Source organism: Meles meles, chromosome 10 (genome assembly GCF_922984935.1).
Source record: "Meles meles chromosome 10, mMelMel3.1 paternal haplotype, whole genome shotgun sequence".
NCBI lineage: Eukaryota > Metazoa > Chordata > Mammalia > Carnivora > Mustelidae > Meles > Meles meles.
The window spans coordinates 57,254,659-57,280,055 of NC_060075.1; the positions used below are offsets into that span (position 1 = coordinate 57,254,659).

The 25,397-nt window shown below is 38.0% G+C and overlaps 1 protein-coding gene across 5 annotated transcripts in view; it reads right to left on the minus strand.

The window, feature by feature from the left end:
• The window catches only part of HDAC9 (histone deacetylase 9), a 927,746-nt gene that overhangs the window by 387,998 nt on the left and 514,351 nt on the right, over positions 1–25,397 (minus strand). For 3 of the 5 annotated variants that reach the window (XM_046020997.1, XM_046020996.1, XM_046020995.1), the window contains one exon: positions 9,903–10,018. In XM_046020997.1, coding sequence (XP_045876953.1) covers positions 9,903–10,018 — 116 coding nt within the window. Of the gene's footprint in view, positions 1–9,902; positions 10,019–13,159; positions 13,292–25,397 lie in introns of all 5 variants that reach the window. The other 2 variants (XM_046020993.1, XM_046020994.1) reach the window with 1 other exon arrangement.

The window sequence follows — 25,397 nt, forward strand, 5'->3', positions numbered from 1 at the left end:
AATAGCATGGTTTTTTAAATATAAAATCTATGAATAGACAACTCCGTGTGGTGCATGTGTAGATCATTCATATTCAGAAGCTAAGCTAAATGCTAAAATGTTACGAGTTCCCTGTGCCACAATAGACTTCATTTACCCTGAAAATACCTTGAATGTTTTGGCATCACAGTCCTTTTTACAACAAATACCTTTTCTTAATCCAATACTAAGAGTCATGTTTTCCCACATGTGGCCTAATATGGTTGCTTGAATTACATTTTCTGTTTAACTCTTGCTTCCCTCCCAGAACTCTTATACAATAAGAGGTACAAAGGTCTTATTAGACTAAGGAACTCTGGCCTGATATGGTCCCCAAGGGAACAACATCCCTGAAAAAGAATACTCCATGTAACAGTATGACACAGTGACTGCTTTCTTCCCAAACAAAAAGCATATGGGACTCCAATAATAGACCACCTCCAAGAGGGATATTGCACACACGGGCTTTGACTAAAGTAAATATAATAACTTGTCAAGCATGTTTGGGGGAGCTGTAGATTTTCCCCTGGACAAACCTGGGATATCAATTAACTGGGGAAAGTATCATGTGCTAATACAATGCAACCTCAGAATGTCACTGAAGAATGATGCGACACCAAAACACAGGATGTTATTCCAAAACATCACCTCAATCATACGTTTGTTTGGAGATGAGTCGTAGCCTTAACATAATAAGAGAAGGTTAAAGGAGATTTTTTTCCTCATTGCAACTTGGAATTCCAAGCTAAGTCAGATTTTGTTTTTTCTCAAAAGAAAGTCAGATATTTGTGCATGAACACCAAGAGGCATATTGAAACCTTTAACATTACACTGACTTTAGATGCAACCCTTTACAAAATTAAGGTTGTCTAAAACGCCACTGAATGACGATTGCTAGAGAAGATCTTTTATCATTACAGTGAGATTGCATGACTTTAGGAGCTCTGAGTAGCAGTTGCCTATTTGCTCTAATTAAAAAGGCAAGCTTTTATTTTGCTTACACTCATATGCTTTTAACATTAATTTCCAGTTTGGAATATATGCTTGAACAAAAAGAATGTTTGAGGGAAGTAAAAAATATTTTAACTAGCTTATTAGTAGCAAATAGTAGTTTACAATAAAATGATACTTCATTCACTTATCTGTTTTCAGAGAAGAGAAATACATGTGGAAAAACAAGCACTTCAAGTCATGTATAATATTCATTCCAGGTTGTATCTGCTTATCACAGCACCGAGACTGGACATGCACTGTGGGAATGGCACCAAAGCCACACCACGAGCCTCACGAAAGAGTTGTTTCCCAGAATGAACTTTCTGCAGTATCTTCCCACTGCATCCCAGGAAGCAAACCTACACTAAAGTAAGAAAAATATTTCTTCTTGGATGTAATGACAGCAGCAGCGGACTAGCTGCTCACGTGGGCTTTGACAAAAGTGAAGACATTTGGGAATATTCTTACTATAGGATTAAACTCCTGAAGTTTCATACCGCAGTTGAGTGGCTCCACTCCCTCTAACAGTGTACTGATTTTCGGCCCCTACTGTGTGCCAAGCCCTCTGCCAGGGACTTCTTGGACATTAACCCATTCCTCATAGGCATTCTGTGGCTCTCATTATGCTTCAGTTATGAAGAAACTGAGTGATTTTCTTAATTCTGGTTCCCATTGGGATCAGCAATATAACTTTTAAACTGACCAAGACTTGTTGTCAGGTACTGGTGTAGAAGCTACACAGCCTTCTCTGCCACCACTACCGAAGGATATGGGAACCATAAAAAAAAGTATGGATGCGGGGGAAGCTTTAGAGGAGGAGAGGAAGCAAAATCATATCCTGAGGCTAACGGAAAAGAATAAATGTGTGCCACTGGGAACCAGTGCATGAGAAGGAAGTGAAAGCCCTAGTTACTCTATAGTCATGAGAGTCTTCAAGTCATGGAGACAATTCCTGAGGAAACAAGGGAAGTCTTGCGTCCCCCCAGGTTCACTTGGTACATAGCTGGTTCCTCCCACAGGGACTAACTGGTATAGTATTGTTCCCATAGAACTTCAGGGACTTGGACATTATTTAGTTTACTTCCTTCAATTACAGACAAGGCAACAGGCACAGCTTTTTCATAGGACGACTAGAACCACAAATGACTTCACAGACCTGAAAAAATGTTTTCCTCAAATTATCTTCTTTACATACAACTTTCCTCAATATAGCTTTTCGATCAGCATAGTCTATCTGTTCCAGGTTAGGTTTTCTTAGCCAGAACCTTGAGTTGTATTTTATCTACACTACCAAAAGAGTGTGGACACACTTGAAAGCTAGCCGAACAGGTGGTGAGAGATATCAGTTCACTGAGAAAATGAAGGATCCTGACCAGAATTCTTACAAGACTGGAAAGTTACCCCACCTTAGCATTGTGGTGAGGTCACAAGCATTTTCAGGCAAAGCCACGATTTTTTTCAGGAAGCAGTTTTGAAACTGATCCAGCCCTTAAATTAAAGCTGTGCTAAAATGCCAATGTTTTACATCTTAGAACATGCGGAGGATGGTTTTAATCTAAAGATTTTTCAGAATCAGAAGCTATTGTTGTAGTGAGATAAAATGGAAATATTAAAGACATTGACTATCATTTAACATCCATGAAACAATTAACCAATAACGATTCAGCTGGATTAGCAATGTGGCACTGGTTGGAAGACGTACAAAGATGTCCTACAGGACCAAGTTCGTGTGCTAGTTAGGTGCACAGAAGAGTAGAAAACAAACTCTTATGACCTGTGATCATTACTATAATTAGAATAGAGTTCAATAACTTCAATGGCACCAAGCAGGGTGTCAGTTTTATATCAGGCTTTGATGCACCAGAGGGAGCATAATGTGGAAAACAGGAATATGACTGAGTGAGGTGTTGGGTCAGGGGAGACCTACTCACATCTCATTAATGACCTTTAAACTGTTTTCTCACTATCAGAGCAACTGGAAGCCCATCTTAGGGATAATATTTACAACTCAGATAAATAAAATATATTGAACAATTATACGTCTCTCAATAGAGCTATTCATTTTGCCATTGAAATCAGGAAGCTATTCATTTCAATGAAAAGACTCAATCTCTGACAAAAAGAATACTGACAAAAATTAGAAAAACACAAAATCTCCAATGTCACTGGGATTTAGAGAGGTAAAAACCACCACATATCACTGGTGGGGCTACAGACTGGTATAGCAATTCTGGCAAATCATTCAGGACAGTGAAATAGTTACGCTATATATCGTGACCCCAGAATTCTTCTGCGGGGAATTTTATCCTCAAGAAATTCTCTCCTTAAGCTCTCATTCGTCATCATTTAGGGTGATGTCCATGAGTATGTATTGAAGCAGTTTCTAGTGATGGGTGAGAACTGGAGACCACTGGGGCATCCAGCTGGAGAATGGACAGGTACGATGGAGCACTGGCCACCATGGATTGTTACCATGATTAAAAGCAAACTATTAGGTATCTGCATCCATAATGACGTGACTAGGTCTAAAAACATATGCTTAGTGATAAAAATAAGAAACGGAATAAGACTGATGACACTGTGCCATTTATACCCACTAAAATTCTTGGATACAAAGCAGAAAATGCCTATGATGTAGAGAGCATACAAACAAAAATACTGAAGAGAATGACTGCCTATGGGGACAAGGAGAATGGAAGTGGGGACAGGAGATAAAGAGGAAGGAAGAGAGGAACAGAATGGAAGGAAAGGAGGGAGGGAGGGAAAAAGAATACTCTTCTCACTCTGAAGACAAGTCAACAGATGACTTTGATAGAACACTAGTTATGTAAATATTCACCTACTTTTTAAGAAGCTCATATAAAAAATGAATATAGAATTTTAAATTTACTACATGTTCCAAATTAACCTACAGTATGCACAAGCATTAGAAAAAGAGTGTCAGTTATCTACAGAGTTCTGGTGAGGGGCAGTCGGGACTGGTGAAAGGAAGTGTGGTCTCAGTGCCCTGCACCCAGCTCTACCGCTCACTGGCTTGTGACTGGCCCGCTGCCCACCTTCCCTGGATGCCGGCTCGTTGGGCCTGAAAGAGAAGCACGTCTGACTCGCATGATCAGGCAACACCTGTGTGTATTGGGCTGGTATTCAGGAAGACAGGCTTGTAAACCCCAATGTTCTGCAGCTTTAAAAGGCCCCAGATCCCCAAATTAGACTTAAAAAAGAGAGAGAGCCACATTAAAAATTAAAAAAAAAAAAACAAACAAAAACTAAGAAAGAATTCCAAACAAACAAACAAAAAGAAATCTCAATCATTAAAATACTTCTTACACTTTTCACTGTAATTTTTTAAGTAGTATTCATTTTCTCTTGTCCTTTCAGACAGCCGATAGAAAATGAACAGCTCCACGTGATGCAGAATATTTTTCAGAAACTTAAATCTCTAAGTTTTTATTTTTGCTGAACATCCAAGGATGTACTACTATGAAATGATCTGGAGACAAGAAATTATCATCTGACAGGGCTCCCTCTCTATTTAAAAAGCACTGCGGAAGGTCTCATTAAAGGTCTTGCTTTACAATATTGACTCATGTTATTCCTCCTAAATGATTCTTCTGTCATAGCAACCTCTTCTCCCCAAAGATGGGGGAAAGCATTTTATTTTCTGCCATCGAAAACCCTAGCTCTACACCCACGCAGAACGGAGCATAACATTTACAGCAAATGTCACAACAGCCATTACGAAACAATAGGCAGATGAGTCATGTGAGCTGGGGCAAAATAACTGACATTTCAGACGATTTCAGAGCACTTAACCTTATTATTAGAATCCTTTTTAAAAAATCATTTGTATCTGCTGGGAAAAAAAAATATGATTTAAAAAAAAATAGCCTAGCAGAGCCAGCCACTAATGTTCAAATAGAAATAAACCAGCTGCTTGGCTACTGTTAACATAACTATCAAATAAATCTACGGAATCTAAAATAATGGTGTTGATATTCGTGGAAACATCTGAAGCCACAGGCCCACAGTATTAACAATAAAGTAACTAGATAGGTAAAGACGTTTCTGACTGGAGCTGGAAATAGAAACTCCTGAGGTTTCGGCTCCCCAACCAAGTTTACAAATGAGTAAAACAAGGAGCTCCAACAATCCGAGTTCAGGACTGAGCATATGCAAGAAATAGAAGAGATGGAACAGAAGTGGTCGGAGCAGATGGAGACTCGCTCTCACATGTGATTCGCTGGCTTGGAGACAAACATGCTAATGAGTTTTCCCTCCTAAGAGTCAGTATTGATAACAACAACAGAAAATGAACTCCTTTCACACTTCACAATTCACCACCCGCCTTCCCAACACTGATTCCTTACAACAACGCTGTTGGAGGAGGCATGACTGCTGTTCACTAGATAAGGAATCTAAGGTCAGGGACAAGTTTAGCGACGTAACCGATGAGGACAAAGTAGCTGCTTTCGGAGCCGGGTTCCTGGGGAGCCTTCCGAATGGAAGACCCATATGTTTGAATTCACTGTACTGTTTCCTCAGCCGGGACTTAGGAGTAGATTCTCCTCCTATCTGTCTTCACCTCCAGCTATGTTATGCAGGACATGTGAATTATAAGCTAAAAATGTTCTTTTTGCCGAAGCCTCAACACCAGCCTGAGACAGCCTTACTTTCCTCTTTCCTAAGCAGTTAAAGAGAGTAGAATCCCATTCACAGGCTCTGGAAGAATTAGGTGACGTGCTTTTCTACTTACAGGTCACAGAATAAAGAGTTCATACAAATGTACACTGTTGAACTATTTAAAAATGAAAATTCACTGGTGTTATTTAACCGAAGATGGTAGAATATGCCGATTTTGTAAATGGTGAAGTGTGAAACTAGCTTGGCTTTTCAAAGTACGGTTGATGATGTATATTTTTTCACGCCTTAAAACTATTTCTGTTGATACGAAATTACACACTATTGTGAATCTTGGAAGATGTCTGTAAAACTCTTACTAAATCTGAAATGACAGTTAATCAAGAATTGGCAGAAAATATTTGTTTTCCTCTTTTTCTAGTTTAGGTACAAGCATTTTGTGTTACAGAGCTAGGATATTAATTTGTTGAAAGTTTCCGAAGTCTGAATTCTGCTGTCTCTTTAGCTCTCCACCATGAATTACATTACAGACCTCTGTAAATGCAATGCAGCAGAAAACCACATGTTAGCCATCAGGACTGAATTTTTTGTTTTGGGCCACAGAGAGGCTACCCATCAGTGCATAAAGGTCTGCCCACCTGGCCTTTTGGATCATAGTTCAGGCACACAATTAATTCATTATGAAGCAAGTCACTGCTTGCTTTTGAACTAGTCTTTCCAGCTTTGGAGGTGAGTGTCCTGTCATTGACCTGAAGAAATACCTCTACTCTTGCAAACTCCATTAAATCACATTTCCTTCTGTGTGTGTGTGTTGTTTTTTTTTCCCCCTTACTGGTGGGGTGGAAGGAAAGGTCTGTAGTAACAGAATGGTCAGTAAGTAGATGAAAAGGTAGGGCATTCTAAACAGATTATTTGTGACAGTGAGGGTTTTAGGAATAAAAAATAGATTAAAACAACATAAACAAATTCCTTTAATTTTCATTCTCTAATGTATTTTGAAATTTAAAGATAGGATCTCATGATCTGGGATATCCAATACAATAGATCATAAAAAGTTTGAAGTAAAGAGAAAAATCTCCCCTTTGCCATTTTTTTCTTTCTTTCTTTCTTTCTTTCTTTCTTTCTTTCTTTCTTTCTTTCTTTGACAGACAGAGATCACAAGTAGGCAGAGAGGCAGGCAGAGAGAGGAGGAAGCAGGCTCCCCGCTGAGCAGAGAGCCCGATGCGGGGCTCGATCCCAGGACCCTGAGATCATGACCCGAGCTGAAGGCAGAGGCTTAACCCACTGAGCCACCCAGGTGCCCCTGCCATTTATTTCTAATCTCAGAAATATATATTTCTTGGTTGTTCTTCTGTGTTGTACTAAGTACTATATACATAGATGTGTATTTATAATGAAAGAATACATATATCTTTCTCTTTAGTAACAAACCATGTCTCTCCCCACCCTCCCCACCTTGGTCCCTCCAGAGAGGTAATCATCATACTAAATTTTGTGGTTATCACACCCTTAACCTTTATAAAATATACTTTTACTACCTATGCTTTCCTGATCAAGAACCCGTACTGTTGTTTCTGAACCTAATAAAATATTATCAGATATTCTAAGTGATCTTCTGCACCTTGCAGCCCTAACAATGCATTTCTAAGAATCATACATGCTATTGAATGTAGTTTAATGTGACATTTCTTTTTCCAGGGCCACAGAATTCATCCAGAGCTGATTTAGAATCCAGACCCTTTAGTGTTTCCGCTGTTACTGAGAATCACATTCTTCAAACTGAGAGGCAATGGAAATCTAAAGTTTTTAGAACTGCCTCTGACGAAGTTGTTCTTTTCCTGGAAACTGACTAAAGGGTCACAGAAAACTGACCAATATTGACATATAATTGCACTAACAGAAATACAATACCTATAACCAATAGTCCAAGAATCCCACTTACATCTCTGACCACAATCAATGTGAAGTACTTATGCTAGCTGGTATCATGTTTTAGAATGGATAATGAAAAAGAGAAAGAAAACCATGAAAAACAAGAAATAGATGAAGGATCTGGAGATAATGTTGAGGTCTGAATTGTTACTCTTTAAGTAGCTGAAAGCTGATCATAAGCAAGAGAATGTCTATCTCTTCTCCCCATTTTCCTCGGAAAATTGAAGGAAATTTTTGAAATCTAGAATGCAGGTATATACCTCTAGAGAGGATTTATATTTGCTTTTCCAGACACCTACAAGCCCTAACAAATCTGGGGCACTTTAAACCAAAATAACAGTTTGAAATTACAGAAATTTGGGCTATCACTCCATGCAAGGACAAGCTTCTGGTTAAAACTTCTCAGGGAGAAACCCTGTGCCTGCTCTAGTCTGCATCCAGACACTTCTGAGGGTGGGGTGAGGGACTCACCAACATAGTGTAGACATGAGCTTCTGAAATTCCAGCTTAACTTCGTGTTAGATTAGCCTCTTTGGTCAGTACTGAGCTTTGCCTTCTATCTCAAGTATTGTGAGGCCCTGAAAACCAAAACTCAAAACTGAAGTTATACAGGGGCCCCTGGGTGGCTCGGTCAGTTAAGCATCTGCCTTGGGTTCAGGTCATGATCCCAGAGTCCTGGGATGGAGCCCCACATTGGGCTCTCTGTTCCGTGGAGAGACTGCTTCTCCCTCTCCCTCTGCCTGCCTCTCTGCCTACTTGTGATCTCTCTGTCAAATACATAAATAAAATCTTAAAAAAAAAAAAATCGAACTACGCGAATCTTCTCAGAGCAAGTGACTTCCTTGGTTTTAGCCCTTAACTTAACAGAAATAACCTCTGGTTTTCTGCCTTCAATTATATTTTGGCCTGGTAATTTTACAATTTAGAAATCATTTGTTATAAGTGTGTGTATATGAAATAATTTGTTATAAGTGTATGTGTATATGAAATTGTAGAGACACAGATATTGGCATAATGTACAGAAGACATTTCTGTCAAGCGAACTCTCTCATATCAACTGAGTTGTCTCAGGAAACAGTAAAGGGAGCTCCCTGTAAGTAGAAGTATGCTAGCAAAAGTTTGATAATTACACATCAGGAAAGCAATATAGGTGATGCAAGAATCAGAGATTTCATCAGTCTCTTTCAACCCTAAGTTACCACGACTGTATCAAATATAAGGAAAGAAACACGTTACAGTTACATATGAGAAGTTATTGTACAAGTTTCCCGGCATTGAGCAAATCATGGTAAGGAGGGATTACAATGACAGAAAAGAAAAAACAAGAGTTTCAGTCAATTGATGGTGTCTTCAAAACAGTTGATTCCCTAAGAATGGCTATTTCCAGACTGCTGCCATGGCTTAGCTTAATACCAAAACTATACAGAAGAATTCTTGTTGACGCACAAATTTATCTTTCTCTATTCTTTTTTTTTTTTTAAGATTTTATTTATTTGACAGACAGAGATCACAAGTATGCAGAGAGACAGGCAGAGAGAGAGAGGTAAACAGGCTTCCCACTGAGCAGAGAGCCCAATGAGGGGCTCGATCCCAGGACCCTGGGATCATGACCTGAGCGAAAGGCAGAGGCTTTAACCTGCTGAGCCACCCAGGTGCTCCTCACTATTCTTGTATCACTAGTTTCCATGAATTAGGTGTTGAAAAACAAATGTTGTAACGGTTGACTGCATACAATCAGATCCATTTCCTTTAACATTTCATTCTTCAGGAACAGAGTTCATATCTTATGCATTTTACATTCCCATTGGCAATGGATAATGGCAATAAATAAATGGCACTTAGTAGGTCCTCTGCTAATGTTTGCTCAGTAGAACCTTATGTTCCTCACCTGTAATACTTCAATTATTGTTTTGTTACTCTCCAGGGCAAATGGATAAAACCTACTTTGCTAGGCTGTTCTTCTGAGAGGTTTGCACGAAGTCTTTTTTTACTTTCTTTTGGGTCTACCCCCACCAGAACAACCAAGAACCAAACCCAACACTATTGAGTTGTACAACTGCTGGGCAGCATAACTTCAGCATCCCCAAGAGTGTTTTTTTTTTTTTTTTTTTTCTTTTGAGGGTTACATTTCATTATTTCCAAACCGTAATTGTCATCCAAACTCGGTAAATAAGATCAAGCCTAATTCAATTCCATACACGATAAGCCTATAAGAAAAATAACTAAGAACAGGTGGCTTTATACTTCAGAAATATCACTTTGTTTTATAGGGCTATTCGAGGATCTAATTTTTAAAAGAACCAAACTAATAAGAGTCTTACCTCAGCATGAGGAGTAGGTGGCAAAACCGAGGTGTCGTTTTCAGTAACGTTTCCCGCCGGCCCCTTGTTTGGTGAGCTGGGACCAGACCCTGGAGAGCTGCTACTGACGGAGGATTCTGGAAGACATTGGGAAGCACAAGCAGATTCATGAAAACCATACAAGGATGAGCTTCGGGGATACTGTAAGTGACACATAGCACCAAACGCTGTTTTCCCCACTATGGGAACAACAAGCCCCGTGTCAGTCCACAAAAAGGACTGTGAAAAATTTGGAAACATTTCTGAATTCTGCTACCACTTTTCTCCCCGTGTTTTCACTGTTAAGATACAATGAAGTACTCCAGTTTCTAGATAAGGAAGAATAAGAGCTAGAGAACATTATAGAAGATTTTGTTGAGGAAAAAAAAAAGGACATGGGTGTAAAATTCTGAAACACATCTTCTCCCTGCCTTTCTGTCTATATATTTTGCTCATATTTTGATGAATCCGATTTTTATCTTTGATTCTTTCTTATTTGCTTTTCTTTTAATGAGAAAAATACACGTTAAAAAAATACTTCAAGGAGCTTATTTTCTCCCAGACTCCTAACTCTGGCCTTTCCTGTGTGACTCAATACCGATTTCTCATTAATGTCTCATTTTCATATCCTGTCTTTAAAAAACAAAAACAAAAAAGTACTTTTCTTACGTCTACCTTGTCAATTTAAAGTCATATTACTTCTGCCTTTTGGTGGGATAGTCAGACAGAAGTATTTCCTTATGTAGAAACTGCTGCCGTGAGCACGAGAATTCTAGGCCACGAATACATGCAGCAGCGGGATTCTACAACACGGTACTGGACCTGGGGAGGCAGGGGAGGTAGCAACTGATTTTCTGGGAACACTGAGAAAATCTCAGAGAAGAAATCAGATGGCAACTGGGGCTTGAAGAGAAGTAGAAGTAGTTCATGAAATGGGGACAGCAGAAAAGAAGGGAGTACAGGAGAAGGCACTAGGAGGGGCGGAGGCTGAGAATTGTTAAACAACATGGCTTTGGTGGGGAAAAGGGCAGAAAACTGTGGAACTTAAAAAAACAGGGAGATAGCAAGTGGTTCCCATGTCAACTCTTGAAAGGAGAGGGGGCACAGGATTTGGAAAAAGCAGGTACTTGAGCCTAGAAATGGGGAAGGGAGATGCAGAGTTGGGAAAAGACCCACAATAGCAGTTATCTGCTTTATGATGCCACAATGGTCTCTGACTACAGGAAAATAACTAGCATGAAGATCCAAACAAAGCTCATCCACATTATGTGAAAGCTGGCAGGGAAAGGGGGAGGAGGACAGGTAAATAAATCTGTCTCTGGTAGTTCAGATCCTCCAAAGACATTGAGAATAAGTACAACATACTAGTTTAAAAAAATCTACCGAAGTGTCCACAAGTCCTAGTTCAATGACCAGAAATGTGCATCAAATAAACATACAAGTTCCTTTCTGAAAAATATGGTATTTCAAAAATAAAGAAACGTGAGGGAAACTCCAGCAAATTACCATCTCTTTAAGTTAGAATTAATTATTACCCAGATATGTACTGAGCAAAATTCCACTGCAATGTGGCATGTGACAGTGGGGGAAAAGTTACCATCAAGAAGAGATTGATAGGAAAATAGAAGAGAACTTTGGGATAAATAAATATGCCCTTGGATTGATCAGATTCTAAAGCAAAACAAACAAAAAAGCAAAGCAATGTATATGGCTTTCTATTTTCTTCAAGTTTTCCTGTTATGAGGGAGCATACTCTCTCCAATTAGAAAAATCACTTCTATCTATTTACATTAGGCAATTGATATGTTCATCTTCTTTACATTAAAATAGATTCATTTCCCTAACCCCATACCAAGTACCTCTATTATGAAAGCTTAATTAAGATTTTTATTTACTTAGGTACAAATCTGTGTTCTGAAAAAAAAAAAAAAAAAGTCTGCAGCTCTGAATTTAGAATTAGCCCAAATTAATGATTATATTTGATACTGAAAAAATATACTTTGGTAGAATAATATTTATTTATGTATGCATTTATTTATTATTTCTTATCTGTCAAGGAAAAATTTTCCAACTAATACTTTTCTTCAGATAAAGATTTTTTATTAAATCTGTATTAAATTTATTAATCTATCAGGAATGAGTAGGAGACTGCACATTCTGCTTTTCCTAAATAACTTGTCAAACTACCACGTTGCATTAGTGTTCTGTACTTTTCTACTCCCAGTCCCACAATCTTTTCCCTATTGTCTCCCCAAAGTAGGTGTTCTTATGCCACAGGAGATACAGAAAACAAATAATTTTGGAAAATTATTACCCCTTCCTGCTAAGGATAAGATCTGATCTTGGAGAAATGGTAGCAACGGACTGCGCTGGTATAAAGCACAATCTTCCGTGAGAATGGGAAAAAAACGGTTGCTTATTACCACTTCTCTATGGATGCAACCGAAGGAAATGACCAAAATACATCGCATATAGGTCCAAGTATGTACTCGACAAACAGTAGTTGGTATTATTATTTTGCCTAGTCTTTTTGGTTCTTGTATCCCTAGGTCTTCTCTAATTTCAGACCAGGTACAGCTGGGACCAGAAAGCTTTGTAAGACATCAGGTTGAATTTCCTAACCTGTTCACCCCACCACTAACCAGGCAGCTAAGAAAATAAGAACGCTTCCATTGGAGACTAGTGAAAATGACAGTTTCTTTCTCTTCCTAAAAGGCAATATATCCCCCTCCTGCCATGAGTCCCAGTTCACTAGTAAACACATAAAGTCATTTATGAGTTCTGTAAATTTGTTGAAAAGTCAAGGTTTTGCTGTTCCACATAGTTTAATTTTCCCAGATGTATTTTGTACATTCATGTCTGAGTATGGGGAAGTGTTCCTCTTGGACCTCCCTCTGCTCATTTCTGATCAAATTTCATTAAAAGTTATACTCTTCTGGTTGGCATTCCTAAAACGGACTGCCCGTTTCTGAAAAGATGAAGGTGAACTTTGGCGTTCCCTAGTTATGCCTAGATTGACACACAGTTCTGTTTTACATTCATTTCCTGTTTAACACAGTTCGTGAATGCATGGCAAGGTTTACTGAGCTACTTGTGCATGTTCAATATAACTTCCTTTTAAGACATGTTTCTCCTCAAAATAACTTTTAATACGCAACAGCCATATTTATTCTACGCTATTTATTTTCATTCCTCCTACCGGCATTTTTTTAGTGTATGTCTGCACAGTCCTCAATTACCTGTCACCTCAAACATTCGCTTCTTGAATGAAGTGACAACATTTCCATCCTTCCGCCTGAGTAAGGGGCTGCTTCTCCTCTCTGCCACTTTCTGTTTTAACCTGGACCGCACCTTCAAGTTGGGCTCAGAGGCTGGGGATTGAGACAAAGAAAATAGATAAAAATTAAAAAATAGAGAGCCAGTTGTTCCTGTGTATAAAAAACGGCTCATACTTTTCTTGGTTCCTTCTCATCTCAAATTAAAATCCCAAGCATGTAAATAAGGCATTAACTCTAAATGAATTAAACAGACAAATATAGTAATTATTTCTATGAAATCTACTTATCTAAATGGAAAGTGAAAAAAGGGTAAAAATATAAGTTTTCTACTTATTTAAGCTGACAGAACTGGGATTGCTGGGAAGTTTAATCACTAAATATGTTTGGGTCAGTGTAAGATTTATTATACGTCATTGTCAGCTCTTTTAATTCTCTCAAGGGTGAAACTCAATACCCACAAAAACAGTACCCTAATGTGATTTTAGAGACTCTGGCCTGACTTCTGGTAATAAGAAGACACCTCTGTAGCATACAATTTATGTCTAATTCTGACTTCTGGAATATTTCTTTGTCGGTAGTCTCTAGCCTGAAATCCTGGGAAAATATACTTGGTATCATAACACCAAACCAAACAGAGTCGCTATGAATAAGCCTTTCTACAGATTTAGTACACAATCAAGAAGAGAGAAAGGGTGGCCAACTCTTAGAATAGAAAGTTCTGAGTAAGGTCATATACTCCAAAGTACAAATGCACATTATTCCTACATATGTTATTATTATTTTTTGGTTAAACTATTCTAAACAGTGATGCTCTATAATTTAGTTATTATGGATTAGGTTTCTACGTATTTATACTCTAAAAGAATGGAAACATTAGATTGAGTCCCTTCGTAGTACAAATTAGTGTTGATCATGATAATGGTGCTGGGGGGGTGGGTGATGGAAAGAGGGTATCCAATGACAACTAGCATCCACAGAATGATTTCTATGGCCACTACTGTTCTAAATGCTTTGTCATTATTAACTTGTTTAACCATAATCTCTTTATATTTGATTATATTAATAAGGAAACCAACACACAGAGAGGGTAAGTAACTTGCCCAAGGTCTCATAGGTGAAAAGGGATGACAACATGATCTGTATCTAGATAATCTAGCTCAAATCTACTCTTCTAAATACTGAAAATACTGCTACTCCACCTTTCCTCATGTATGAACACCCTAACAATTATAAACCATTTCCCAAAGAATTCCTAATCATCTCAGATACGATGTTATCATGCAGCCAGAGTTTTTGATCAGTGAAAATGTTTTCTTCGAAAGAATTTTGTATTTTTGCCTGACTACAAAGGCTATCAAAGTAGAACTTACAATCTTTTCTTTATTTCTCTCTTCCTTGCTTGTTTTTATGTTTAGACTTCAAACATCTATACTTTTGTTTTGTCTTTTTCTTTTGTTTCCCTTCTCTCCAGCTCTACCTTGGATTGAGAACGCCTGCATTCTAGGCTTACTTGGAATAAGATAGGTGAAATAGGAGCTTGAAAGAAATATTCAATTATGAAAAATAAAACAAGCTAATTTGTTGGTGTTATATACCTGATTTTATGGCTGAAAACAGTGAAATAGGGCAGCTTGAAAATACTGCAGAGTGGAAGAGGGAGTGGGCAGAGAGCAAGACTAAGAACAAGAAGCTTAGTGTCTGAACCCCTGAAATGTATCATTTCCTGGGCCCCCCACATTGAGGCAAAGAAGGTAAATAGTTTGGGCAAAGGATCAAGGACCTTCCAGACTTTCTGGGAGTGTCAACCCACTTTATCTTAGTAGACATTTCTGAATCTGAAATACTAGCATCAATTCACCCAGGATTAAAGGGAGAAAAATGGCACTGTATTAATTTACTTAGATTTACCTGTATATATTTATTTTAAAATTCCTTAAAACAGTAGTTTTTGTCTCTGAAAAGCTGTCAGTCAGTAAATATACTCATCTGAAACCAAGAAAGGAAGAAATGAGGAATCCCTATGTGCTAACTATATTGGTTTCCACTGTAGCCTTGCTATAACCTGAAGACAAAAATTAAAGAAAAGATTCTTAGACTTTAAAGTAGATATGCCTTTATGATGAAACTTAAAGTATTAAATGCTACCAACTGGCTGTCCAGAGGAAGTAAATCAACTGATTTATCACTGTAAATGGGTAGAAAGTACACTATGTTTTCTGTGGGAAGAGGTGACGTTGAGTCTACTTTCCAGCTATGGGATATTCAGTGAGACTCTAGTGTTTTCTGATCCTGACTCTTCACTTGTGAAACCTGAAAATCTAACACCTTCTTTGTTCTAGAGTTATGGCCATCTGATTAGAGACCTGAAAATAACTGTGAAGATCTGGGTGAATTCAAAAGGGAAGAAATGGTTTCTGGAATTTTAATTATTGCTATTTCTGCTAAGGGTTGCAGGGCTAGGATTGAGAGAGCCAGGACTGGGCCCCAGATCCCTTGGTTCTCAGTCCAGTCTTCCTCCCTCTCCTCACACATTGCACCAGCTGGGGCCGAGTTTCTGCAATCAAGACAAAAATGTGCCAAAAGCTTGGAAAAACAGCATATGCCATTTAAACATTCTATATGAAACCTAGAATTCCATAAGCTTTTTAGGAAAAAATGACTTTCCAGGTCAGCACATAGCTTTCAATCTCATGTTTATCTGCTGGAGAATGGGCTGGATATACAGTTCTTAAATTTCTTTCAGAGGTCAACACAAAAAAACATGAACACCAGACTGGGAATGAGAATTGGGTCTGCTCTTGTTTCTATCAGCTACTGAAATCAATAACCTTGAATAATTCATAGTCTCACTGAATGTCCATTCATTGATGCAAATCAACTACAGGTTACAAGTAGTGTACAGAGGAAACTGGCTTTGGGTGAATTACTTTGTTTCTTTAAACCTCAGTTTTTCACGTTAAATTGGGGACAGTTTTTTCTTTTCTTTTCCTCCATGGAGTCCATTTTCCTTCTGTGTCTGAGCCCACAGGACTAAATCCTGGGGTTCCATCACTCTAGTCCTTTGCTGGTTGGATTTCATTTGGGCTCACCTACTGTAGGACTTTTTAGTGACAAAGGATTAAGGGGGAAGGAGGAGCCAGGGTATCCTTTGCTCTTTGTGTTACGGTGTTGTTCTGTCTCTTCCTGATTTCATCTCCCTCTAGAGGCCTCTCCATGCTTCCAACTTTCCCAACACTCCAAGAACATTATCTCCTCTCCTTGCTTTTTCAGCCCTGGGAATGACTTCTCACTACTGATATTTTCTGGGTGCCTTAACATCCCTAAGCATTAAATATCATGTAGGTTCTATTTCCTACCAAGGCTCCCATTCACAAAGTCCCACATTTTTGCAAAGTTATTGTAGAATCACATGAGATAATGTCTAGTAGAGCATAAAGCAGTAGTTCCCATTCAGGGAAGATGCTGACACCATGGGATGACTGGCAGTGTCTGCAGAGATTTCTGATGGGCCACGTGGGGTACAGCTATTGGAATCTAGTGGGTCGAAGCCCAGGATGTTGCTAAACATCCTACAATGCCCAGGACAGTCATACAACAAAGAATTATCTGGATTCAAATGTCAGCATTGCCAAGTGTGAGAAACCCTGGGGGTAAGCAATCAGTAAATGGCAGTTGTTAATGACTGTGCTACACGGGGATGACCAAAGGAAATAATACTATCTGTTAGCAATTCTCAAAGAGGATGTAGAAGAGTAAGAAAGAAAAGAATATCAGAAACCAGGGAGTACCATAGGTTGCTTGAAAATATTCAATATTTCAATATATTTTATACTTAGAAATTTATTTGTGAACAATTTTTAAAGATTTATTTGTTTGAGAAAGAGAGAGAAAGAGAGAGCATGCGTATGGGGGCGGGGAGTGGGGAAGGAGAGGCAGATAGAAGGAAAGGGAGACAGAATCCTCAAGCAGACCCTCTGCTAAGCGCAGAGCCTGAACACGGGACTCAATCCCATGACTTGAGCCAAAATCAAGAGTCAGACACTCAATGGACTGAGACCCAGGTGCCCCATGAAAATATTTTTAATGCCACTGGTTATTTCTAAAGAAAGCAAAACAAGTCAACTTCATTCAGAAAGATTTAATTCTCAATCTTCGGAATGGTACTATCTGAGGCATTGTCATATTTTTGTCTTTATCAGTTGAGGACGAAGCTTTTTAAAAACTAGGAATCATTAATATTCTGTAAATGTAAGAGAAATTTATTTTTTCAAAATAAACAATACACAGCTTTTCTAAGTAAAGGTCCATATCCACTGGTTCTAGTAAAAAGTTTTGTCTGTATTTCAATACTGGTTTTGAACCACCAGAGACATTAGTATCTCAGTGGTGAGAGTGAAGGATGGAATGATAGATAACCATCATTTAGTCCTTGCAATGCTTTATAAACTCACTCCTAATATTTCAGAAGCCCACACACCGAAGCTCAGCATGATATATATACCCAAAGAGTCGAATTAATGACCTATTGTGCTGACTCAGTTTGCAGTTAGAGTTAATTCCGTTTTTAATGCTCTGGTCTCCCCAAAGGCTGAAGATTTCCATTCCAGTGACTTACTAATGGGATGCTAATCCACAAGAGCCCAGAAAGAGATCACTAACTGGGGAGACATTCAGCTTGTATCTCAATGTTATTTCATGCCTAGTTGCACTAATTGCCTTTCTATTTTTACCCCATACCCATCACTCTCTACATCTCAATTAATCACAGAAACAGAAGGCAAGCTTTTTAGTGTGTGTGCCCATCTGAATGCATTTGTCTGCTGAGATGAAAACCCTGCATGAAAAATTGATTATCATTATTTAAATGAAAACATTCAATATTAAAGAGGAAGACTTGAAAGCTTTTACTCTCTTCACTTCAAAGAAATTAAGAAGGGAACAAAAGGAACAGAAAACATGTGCAAGATGCCTCATGAGCTAAATGTATTTCAAATCTTACTTCGCCTACTGACATCCATAATGAAGAGTGAACTCAGGCATGGCAAGGTAGGAGAAAAAAACACCAGGGAGAAATAGGAGAGTTAGGTAGCAGAAGCCCGGGTTAAACAATTAGGTTTCCAACAGTAAGTGACAAAGCCCAGACTTGTCATTTCACTGAAAGATTTGGTGTGAGTGTGGGGGTGTCGATTTTGTACACGTACACACACTTACGGATATGGAAAGTATTTTCTGCGGAAGCAAACAGGTCTCTGACACCAAAAAGACCAGACTCAGATTTCAGTCCTAACTTATCATGGACTAACTGCAACCCTGGGGGAGTTGTTTGATCTGTGAATCATTTTATCATGTATCATGGAGCAGTAATGATGCCTACGATATGGAACTCATGGTGGAAAATTAAAAGAGTGGAATAAAGTGCTCAGCTCAACTGGCTGTCTGTTCAATAGATAGATGTTGAATAAGCGAGTGTTTAATATAGTTTATATAAAAGACTAAGGAACTTATATTAAAACAAAACAAATTAAAAAAGTGGAAGGATCGAGAGCTACAGCTGGTTTACAGCCTTTGCCTAATGCAATGTTACGTATTAAAAACAACAACAAGAATAGCAATAGTCCTTTTTCTGATCTTTTACTCAATGTATTTAAAAGCCTTTTTTGTGGGTGCCTGAGTAGCTCAGCAGCTTAAATAGCTGCCTTCAGCTCAGGTCATGCTCCTGGGGTCCTGGGATCAAGCTCCACATCAGGCCCCTTGTGCAGCAAGGAGTCTGCTTCTTCCTCTCCCTCTGCTGCTCCCCCTGCTTGTGCTCTCTTGCTCTCTCTCGCTCATGCTCTCTCAAATAAATAAATAAAACCTCTTTTTTTTTTAAAGATGTTATTTATGTATTTCACAGACAGAGATTACAAGTAGGCAGAGAGGCAGGCAGAGAGAGAAGGGGAGGAAGCAGGCTCCCCACTGAGCAGAGCGCCCGATGCAGGGTTTGATCCCAGGACCCCAGGATCATGACCTGAGTCGAAGACAGAGGCTTTAACCCATTGAGCCATCCAGGAGCTCCAATAAATAAATAAAACCTTAAAAAAAAACCCACCCTTTTTTGTTGGTAATTGACTTCATGTATTTTCCTCAGTTTTTTTTTTAACTTCCCTGTTTATAATTACTATTTAATTTAGTTTTCTGTCTTAAATATATTACCTTCTATGAAGAATGATTGCCTATTGTGTGCATTTGTCTCTGTTCACTTTTTTTTTTTTTTAAGATTTTGCTTGTTTATTTGACAAAGAGAGCTCACAAGTAGACAGAGAGGCAGGCAGAGAGAGAGAGGAGGGAAGCAGGCTCCCTGCTGAGCAGAGAGCCTGATGTGGGGCTCAATCCCGGGAACCTGGGATCATGACCTGAGCCGAAAGCAGAGGCTTTAGCCCACTGAGCCACCCAGGCGCCGCTGTCTCTGTTCACTTTTAATCCTAAATTACAAATATTCTTTACACGAATAATTTAGACAAAAATTTAATACCCCATATCATGGTATATAGAAGTTCTTCATTCTCTTTGGAAATGATCGTAAGGACAAAGGGAAGACATTTCAGTTGACGGTCAATAATACTCTTAATGAAGACAACTATCAATCAAAATTCAGTACTAGGTTAATAAGTGTATCTTTATACTAAAGAATATTTATATGTTCAGGATTTTACCTGCAGTGCACATTTAGCACTATGAGCACAGGGGAAGCTGAGGGCTCTATTGCCAACTTCAGATGCCTTCTCTGGCATTGTCGTTCTTCCCTGCTATGCCAGATATCTGTGGATTCGTCCACTCAGCCTCTCTCGCTCCTGGATTTCTCCTGCTCTCTCCCACCCACAGGGCTACCTTAGGAGCTGCCATATTCCAACACTCCTGTCACTTGGAACAAGGCACATAAAACCTGTCATTCATTCACTCTCTTTTGAATGCCCTTTAGAAAAATGAAGTTTCCTGCCTGAGTCACTTCTCTCTTTTACGCTAGCTTGTAGGAATTCATGCCACTGTGACTGTTCCATTAAGTAATCCTTAAAATTATGAAAATACATTTTGGAGACACAGGAAATTCCCTAATCTAGTTGATCTAAAGATATAGGTTATTCTAATTAAAACTTTTCTTAATCAGACAAAGACTATATATTTTCAAAGTTAGCATTCAGAATAATACTACAAATCCAACACAACTTCTGCTTTTTTTGGCTCAGATAATATGGACCTTTACTGTTATGAGTCAGATTTTATACATTTTGGTATTAGGGAGCATTCTGCTTTTTTTGGCTCAGATAATATGGACCTTTACTGTTATGAGTCAGATTTTATACATTTTGGTATTAGGGAGCAAAATTTCTAACCTGACTCTTTCTAATTATAACCACTTAACAATATGTAACTCATAGTTATTGTCATATAATTCATATAATTCAGATATATAAGTTTAAAAAAATCATTTCTTTGGTAATCTTAGTTTCTAGTAACTAGCCACATTTATGGTAATTTATGAATGTGATTTCCTGGAGAAATTATAATACTATTCTTTTTGATTCAGAAATATTTTTGTAGCTATCTATCTTCTTATTGAGAATATACCAAATATATCTATTTATTAAAAAAGGATTATTCTTTTTTCAAAAAGCATACTGGTAAATATTATTCACATTACTCAATTCACAGTGTGGTCTTCTGAAGTGTTTATTTGATAACAACATTTGTTGCTGTCTTCTGATTATGTAGGTCATATATGTTCAATATTTTTAGAAACGGGGCAAGTTGAGTTTAGGCTGCTAACATGTTTCTTTTGTGCTTCGTACATAAAAGTGCTTGAAAATGAGAATCAAATTTTATTTATGATCATGTACTGTTTGTTCACTTAATAATGTATTATGAGTCTTTTCATGGGCAATTATATTCTTTTAAAATGATTCCATTGGGGCACCTGGTTGGCTCAGTTGGTTAAGCAACTGCATTTGGCTCAGGTCATAATCTCAGGGTCCTGGGATTGAGCCCCACGTCAGGGCTCCCTCCCTGCTCAGCAGGGAGTTTGCTTTTCCCTCTCCCCCTGTTCATGCTCTCTCTCCCTCTCAAATAAATAAACATCTTTTTAAAAACTTAAAAAAAAAAAAGAAGAAAAAGAAAAAAAAATTCCATTTACTGTTTTCCCTTAAAAGTATATTATGAATCTTTACCCAAGCAGTTACACATTCTTTTAAAAATACATTATATGGATATATCATACATTATTTAAGTTATATTTACATGTGAGTATGCAATATCTTATTTAAACATTTGGTAACTGGACATTTAGGTGATCTATGGTGCTGCTTTGAAAGACGGCACAGTGGCATATATCATTGGGAATCCGTGTAGGCATCTGTCAGTATTTCCTTCCACCATTTGGCATGGCAGTTTAACTCTTAGGTTCCCCACAACTGAAAACAACCACCACCACCTTGTTATGATTAGAAAAATGCTAAAGGGAATACAGGGCAAAGAGGATTACTGAGTCCTAGGAAGCAGCTCAGATCAGCATGGAGGTCTAACAGGAATGTGGTCCAGAAGGGGAGGGTTCTCAGCTCTGCGTGGGCATTCTCCCTCAGTACTCAGGGATGCTTCATCTGTGAGCCAGAGTGGGCACTTCGAAATCTCAAGGGCCCACTGAATTTTCCTCATACTAAGAGCAGCACTCTACGCTGTTGGGTAATCCCGTACCCTTTTTCATACAAGTGTTTCTGGGATCCCAAATGCGTAGTGCTCAGCAGGCTTAGTCAGCACTTAGTAAAAATTGACTGAATGAATAAATGGACATACAGATTGCTACTCAATGCTAGATTTCTTTTAACACTAGGGAAAACAGAAGAGGAAATAACAATTTTCTTTGAATTTTTAGGACATTTAAAGTACGAATTACCATTTTTTAACAGATACTTTAATGAAACAATACAATTCTGGACAGGAACAAATTATATTAAGTTATAAAATATTTCATCACTTTTTCTAGTTAAAGTGAAATCTTTTTATTTAGTTGGTTCCATTGTTTAATGCCACTTACTTTAGAGCTGTTGAATAACAACATTGAGAACTTCGGCAGCAAGCTCCATGAGGGCTGGGAATGGTCCTAGTTACCTTTCATTGCTTATTCAGCACTTCGGCTATACAAACGATGTAGAATAAACCCATTAGCTACTTATCGAATGAACGAATCAGTAAGTGTGGAAAAGCGGGTGTTAAGTGCTAAGGCAAGTGCCTCACTGATAAAAAATAGAAAGCCTTTGTCTCCGAGGTATTCATGGTCTTGCAAAAATGAGTGAAAGACTAACAGTGATCAATGCCATATGATAAGTATAAGTATAGTCAGCATGTTGCTGAAAGGCAGGGAGAGGACATCCTGGGGACTATGTGAAATTCTGACAGGCAGAGGTGGAAGGCAACCTTGTCTAGCAGAAGGTGCTGGCAAACTGAAGGAATAAAGATTAAATATGCTAACAAGGTGGGGAAGGGATACTAAGTGGAAGATAAGGCTTCAAAGAAACATCAAGCAAAATTTAGCTAAATTATGCAATACTAAGAGAAGCTGTTCAATCTGTATCTTCAAATTCCCTCTCTGTGTCTCTCTTTTTAGCACATAGCCATGCTGGCATCTTTCCCATTCAAATGAAAATAAGCCCTCCTGAGATATAAATATTATTAGCTACTGTCTGTATTTATACTTTAATTCAAAGTAAAGGTTTTTTTTGTTTGGTTTTTTTTTTCTTTTTAAGTAGCCTTACACTTGCCATCACCACTTCCTAACCTCAAACCACTGCAATATGGCTCCAACCCTCCCTGCTTCACTGAAATTTTTCTACCACACGTAGTACTCAGAAGAGTCAATGTAATAATTTTGTGTCTATTCTCAGTACTTAGCAACTGCATAGAGTCATAGCGAGTCTCAATAAACAGTTGCTGAATGAATAAATGCAGCTTGGGCATATCCAAGCATGAAAGGTAACTTAATTAGAGGCTGGGTTTCAAATTTTATTGAGAAGAGAACTAGCTGAACTTCAACTTTTCTAATTTCTAAGAATTTCTTGATGCTGAATGTTATGGCAAGAGGTCTTAGAGATCAGATGTGGAATGCAGAAGGAATTTCATTTTTCTGGCAGGCACCAAAAATAACATGTTTTGGATTCAAGAAAATCATAATCCCCTACAGCCTAGAATACCTTCATATGTATCTAAACATATATATCTAGAATACTTTCTTTTACATGCTTTAATTTTTCAAGTATAAAATATTTACTAAGTAAAGACAAATTCTGAAAATCCGTTATTTGAAAATACAGCAAAATGTTGAATTAGCACTTTAATAAAACAAGCTAGATTAGGAGCATATTCAGTCTTCTTCAATCCAGTTTCTAATAAAATTTATAATAAAGTCTTAATTCTAAACTAGTATTTCACAACTTAAATAATGTTCTACTTTGGGGGGAATCTGAATTTATAGATATATTTATATCTTTTTTGTTTAAAGGTTTCTTTAGTTCTAACATTCTACCCTTATAAATAAAAATTCAGAATAAATCATTCAATTCTGTTAATACTTTCAGCAATGAACTAATTCCTGTCTATGCATGAAAAATATTATACCTGTACTTTACAGTTTTATTTGCTTTCTTTATTAGATGGATCTTTTATATATGCTTTCAAATAGAAGTGTCACGAAGAGTAGTTTTATTTGTGATGTAAAACTTTTTAACATACTTTCTACCCAGACACTTCGTTAAGAGCTTCATGTGTAAACATAGATGTGAACTGATTTCCTGACAGGGTGAGGACCGTCTCAGGAATGAGATCTGCACTGGGGCAGCCCAGTATTTGATAGGAATGCAATTTCTCCTAGAAAACAACCTCACAGTCAGGACTATATGGTCCAGAAATTAATACCTATCACCCAATAACTCCTTGGATATCACCATAAATCTAACCTTTTTTGTCCTTATTTGTGCTCTCAGCATGAACCTTACCTGATCACATGCCTAAGAGTCTGGTGTTGTTCCCAGCCCTGAATCTGGGGGCCAATACTATGCAATGTCTCTATGCTTCAGTTTTCTTGCTGCAAATGTGGGCAATAATATCCATTCCCTTGGCGTTAAAGAGTTTGAAAGTATTGAAGAGAATGATACATGGTAAATTTAGTAAAATCACTGTCTAATCTTAAATGCCATAAATCTTATTTCCTTCGAATATATGACTTTAAATTTTTGTCTCTGATGTTTATCTGAAAATGTTCAGTTTATTTCCATAAAACTATAAAATCATTGTCTAGCTTGTTACTTCATTTGTTTCATTTTCTTTTGACATACTCAGTTTACAGCCAACGAAAGCAATCACTCAGTCTCTTTCCCACCAAATATGACTCTGAATTACATTCTTAAAAATTCTTTGATAGTGGCGCCTGAGTGGCTCAGTCATTGGGCGTCAGCCTTCAGCTAGGGTCATGATCCCAGGGTCCTGGGATCAAGCTCCCTGCTCAGTGGGAATCCTGCTTCTCCCTCTCCCACTCCCCCACCTGTGTTCCATCTCTCACCTTCCTCTCTCTGTGTCAAATAAATAAATAAAATTTTAAAAAATTATTTGAAAAATAATCTTCCTATATTTTTGAATACCTAAAGAGAGGTATACTAGCTCCTATTTACTCTATACATTTATTTATTCATATAAGATATATTAACTCTGTACCTATTATGAACTCTCTGAAGATATGTGGGATATAATAGTCAACAAGCCACAGATATCATCCTGAAAGATTTCTCAGCTAAGTAGAGAATTCTAATTTTAATACAGACATATATACACAAAGATATGTCCAGGTGTATTGGGGAATATATAAATTTGGAATAAAGAATGGAGTGAGAGCTTAGGGTAGCCTGGTGGGTGACGGAAAGGCACCAAGAGATGCTTCACAGAGGGGAAGTATGTTTCAGCTGAGCATTTACAGAAACATGAACGATTCAAGAATACACTTTAGGAAAAGCAGGAACCATTTGGAAAACCAGATGTGAATGGCTTCTATAAAGAAAGGCTTTTTCAAAGGACTGCAACTTGTTTGGTCCTCCAGGGACAAACTGCAGGAGAAGGTAGAGTAGGGACAGGTAAGAGAAGGTTAGAATAGGAGTGAGGTGGGAGGAGGAGAAAGTTTGTGAAT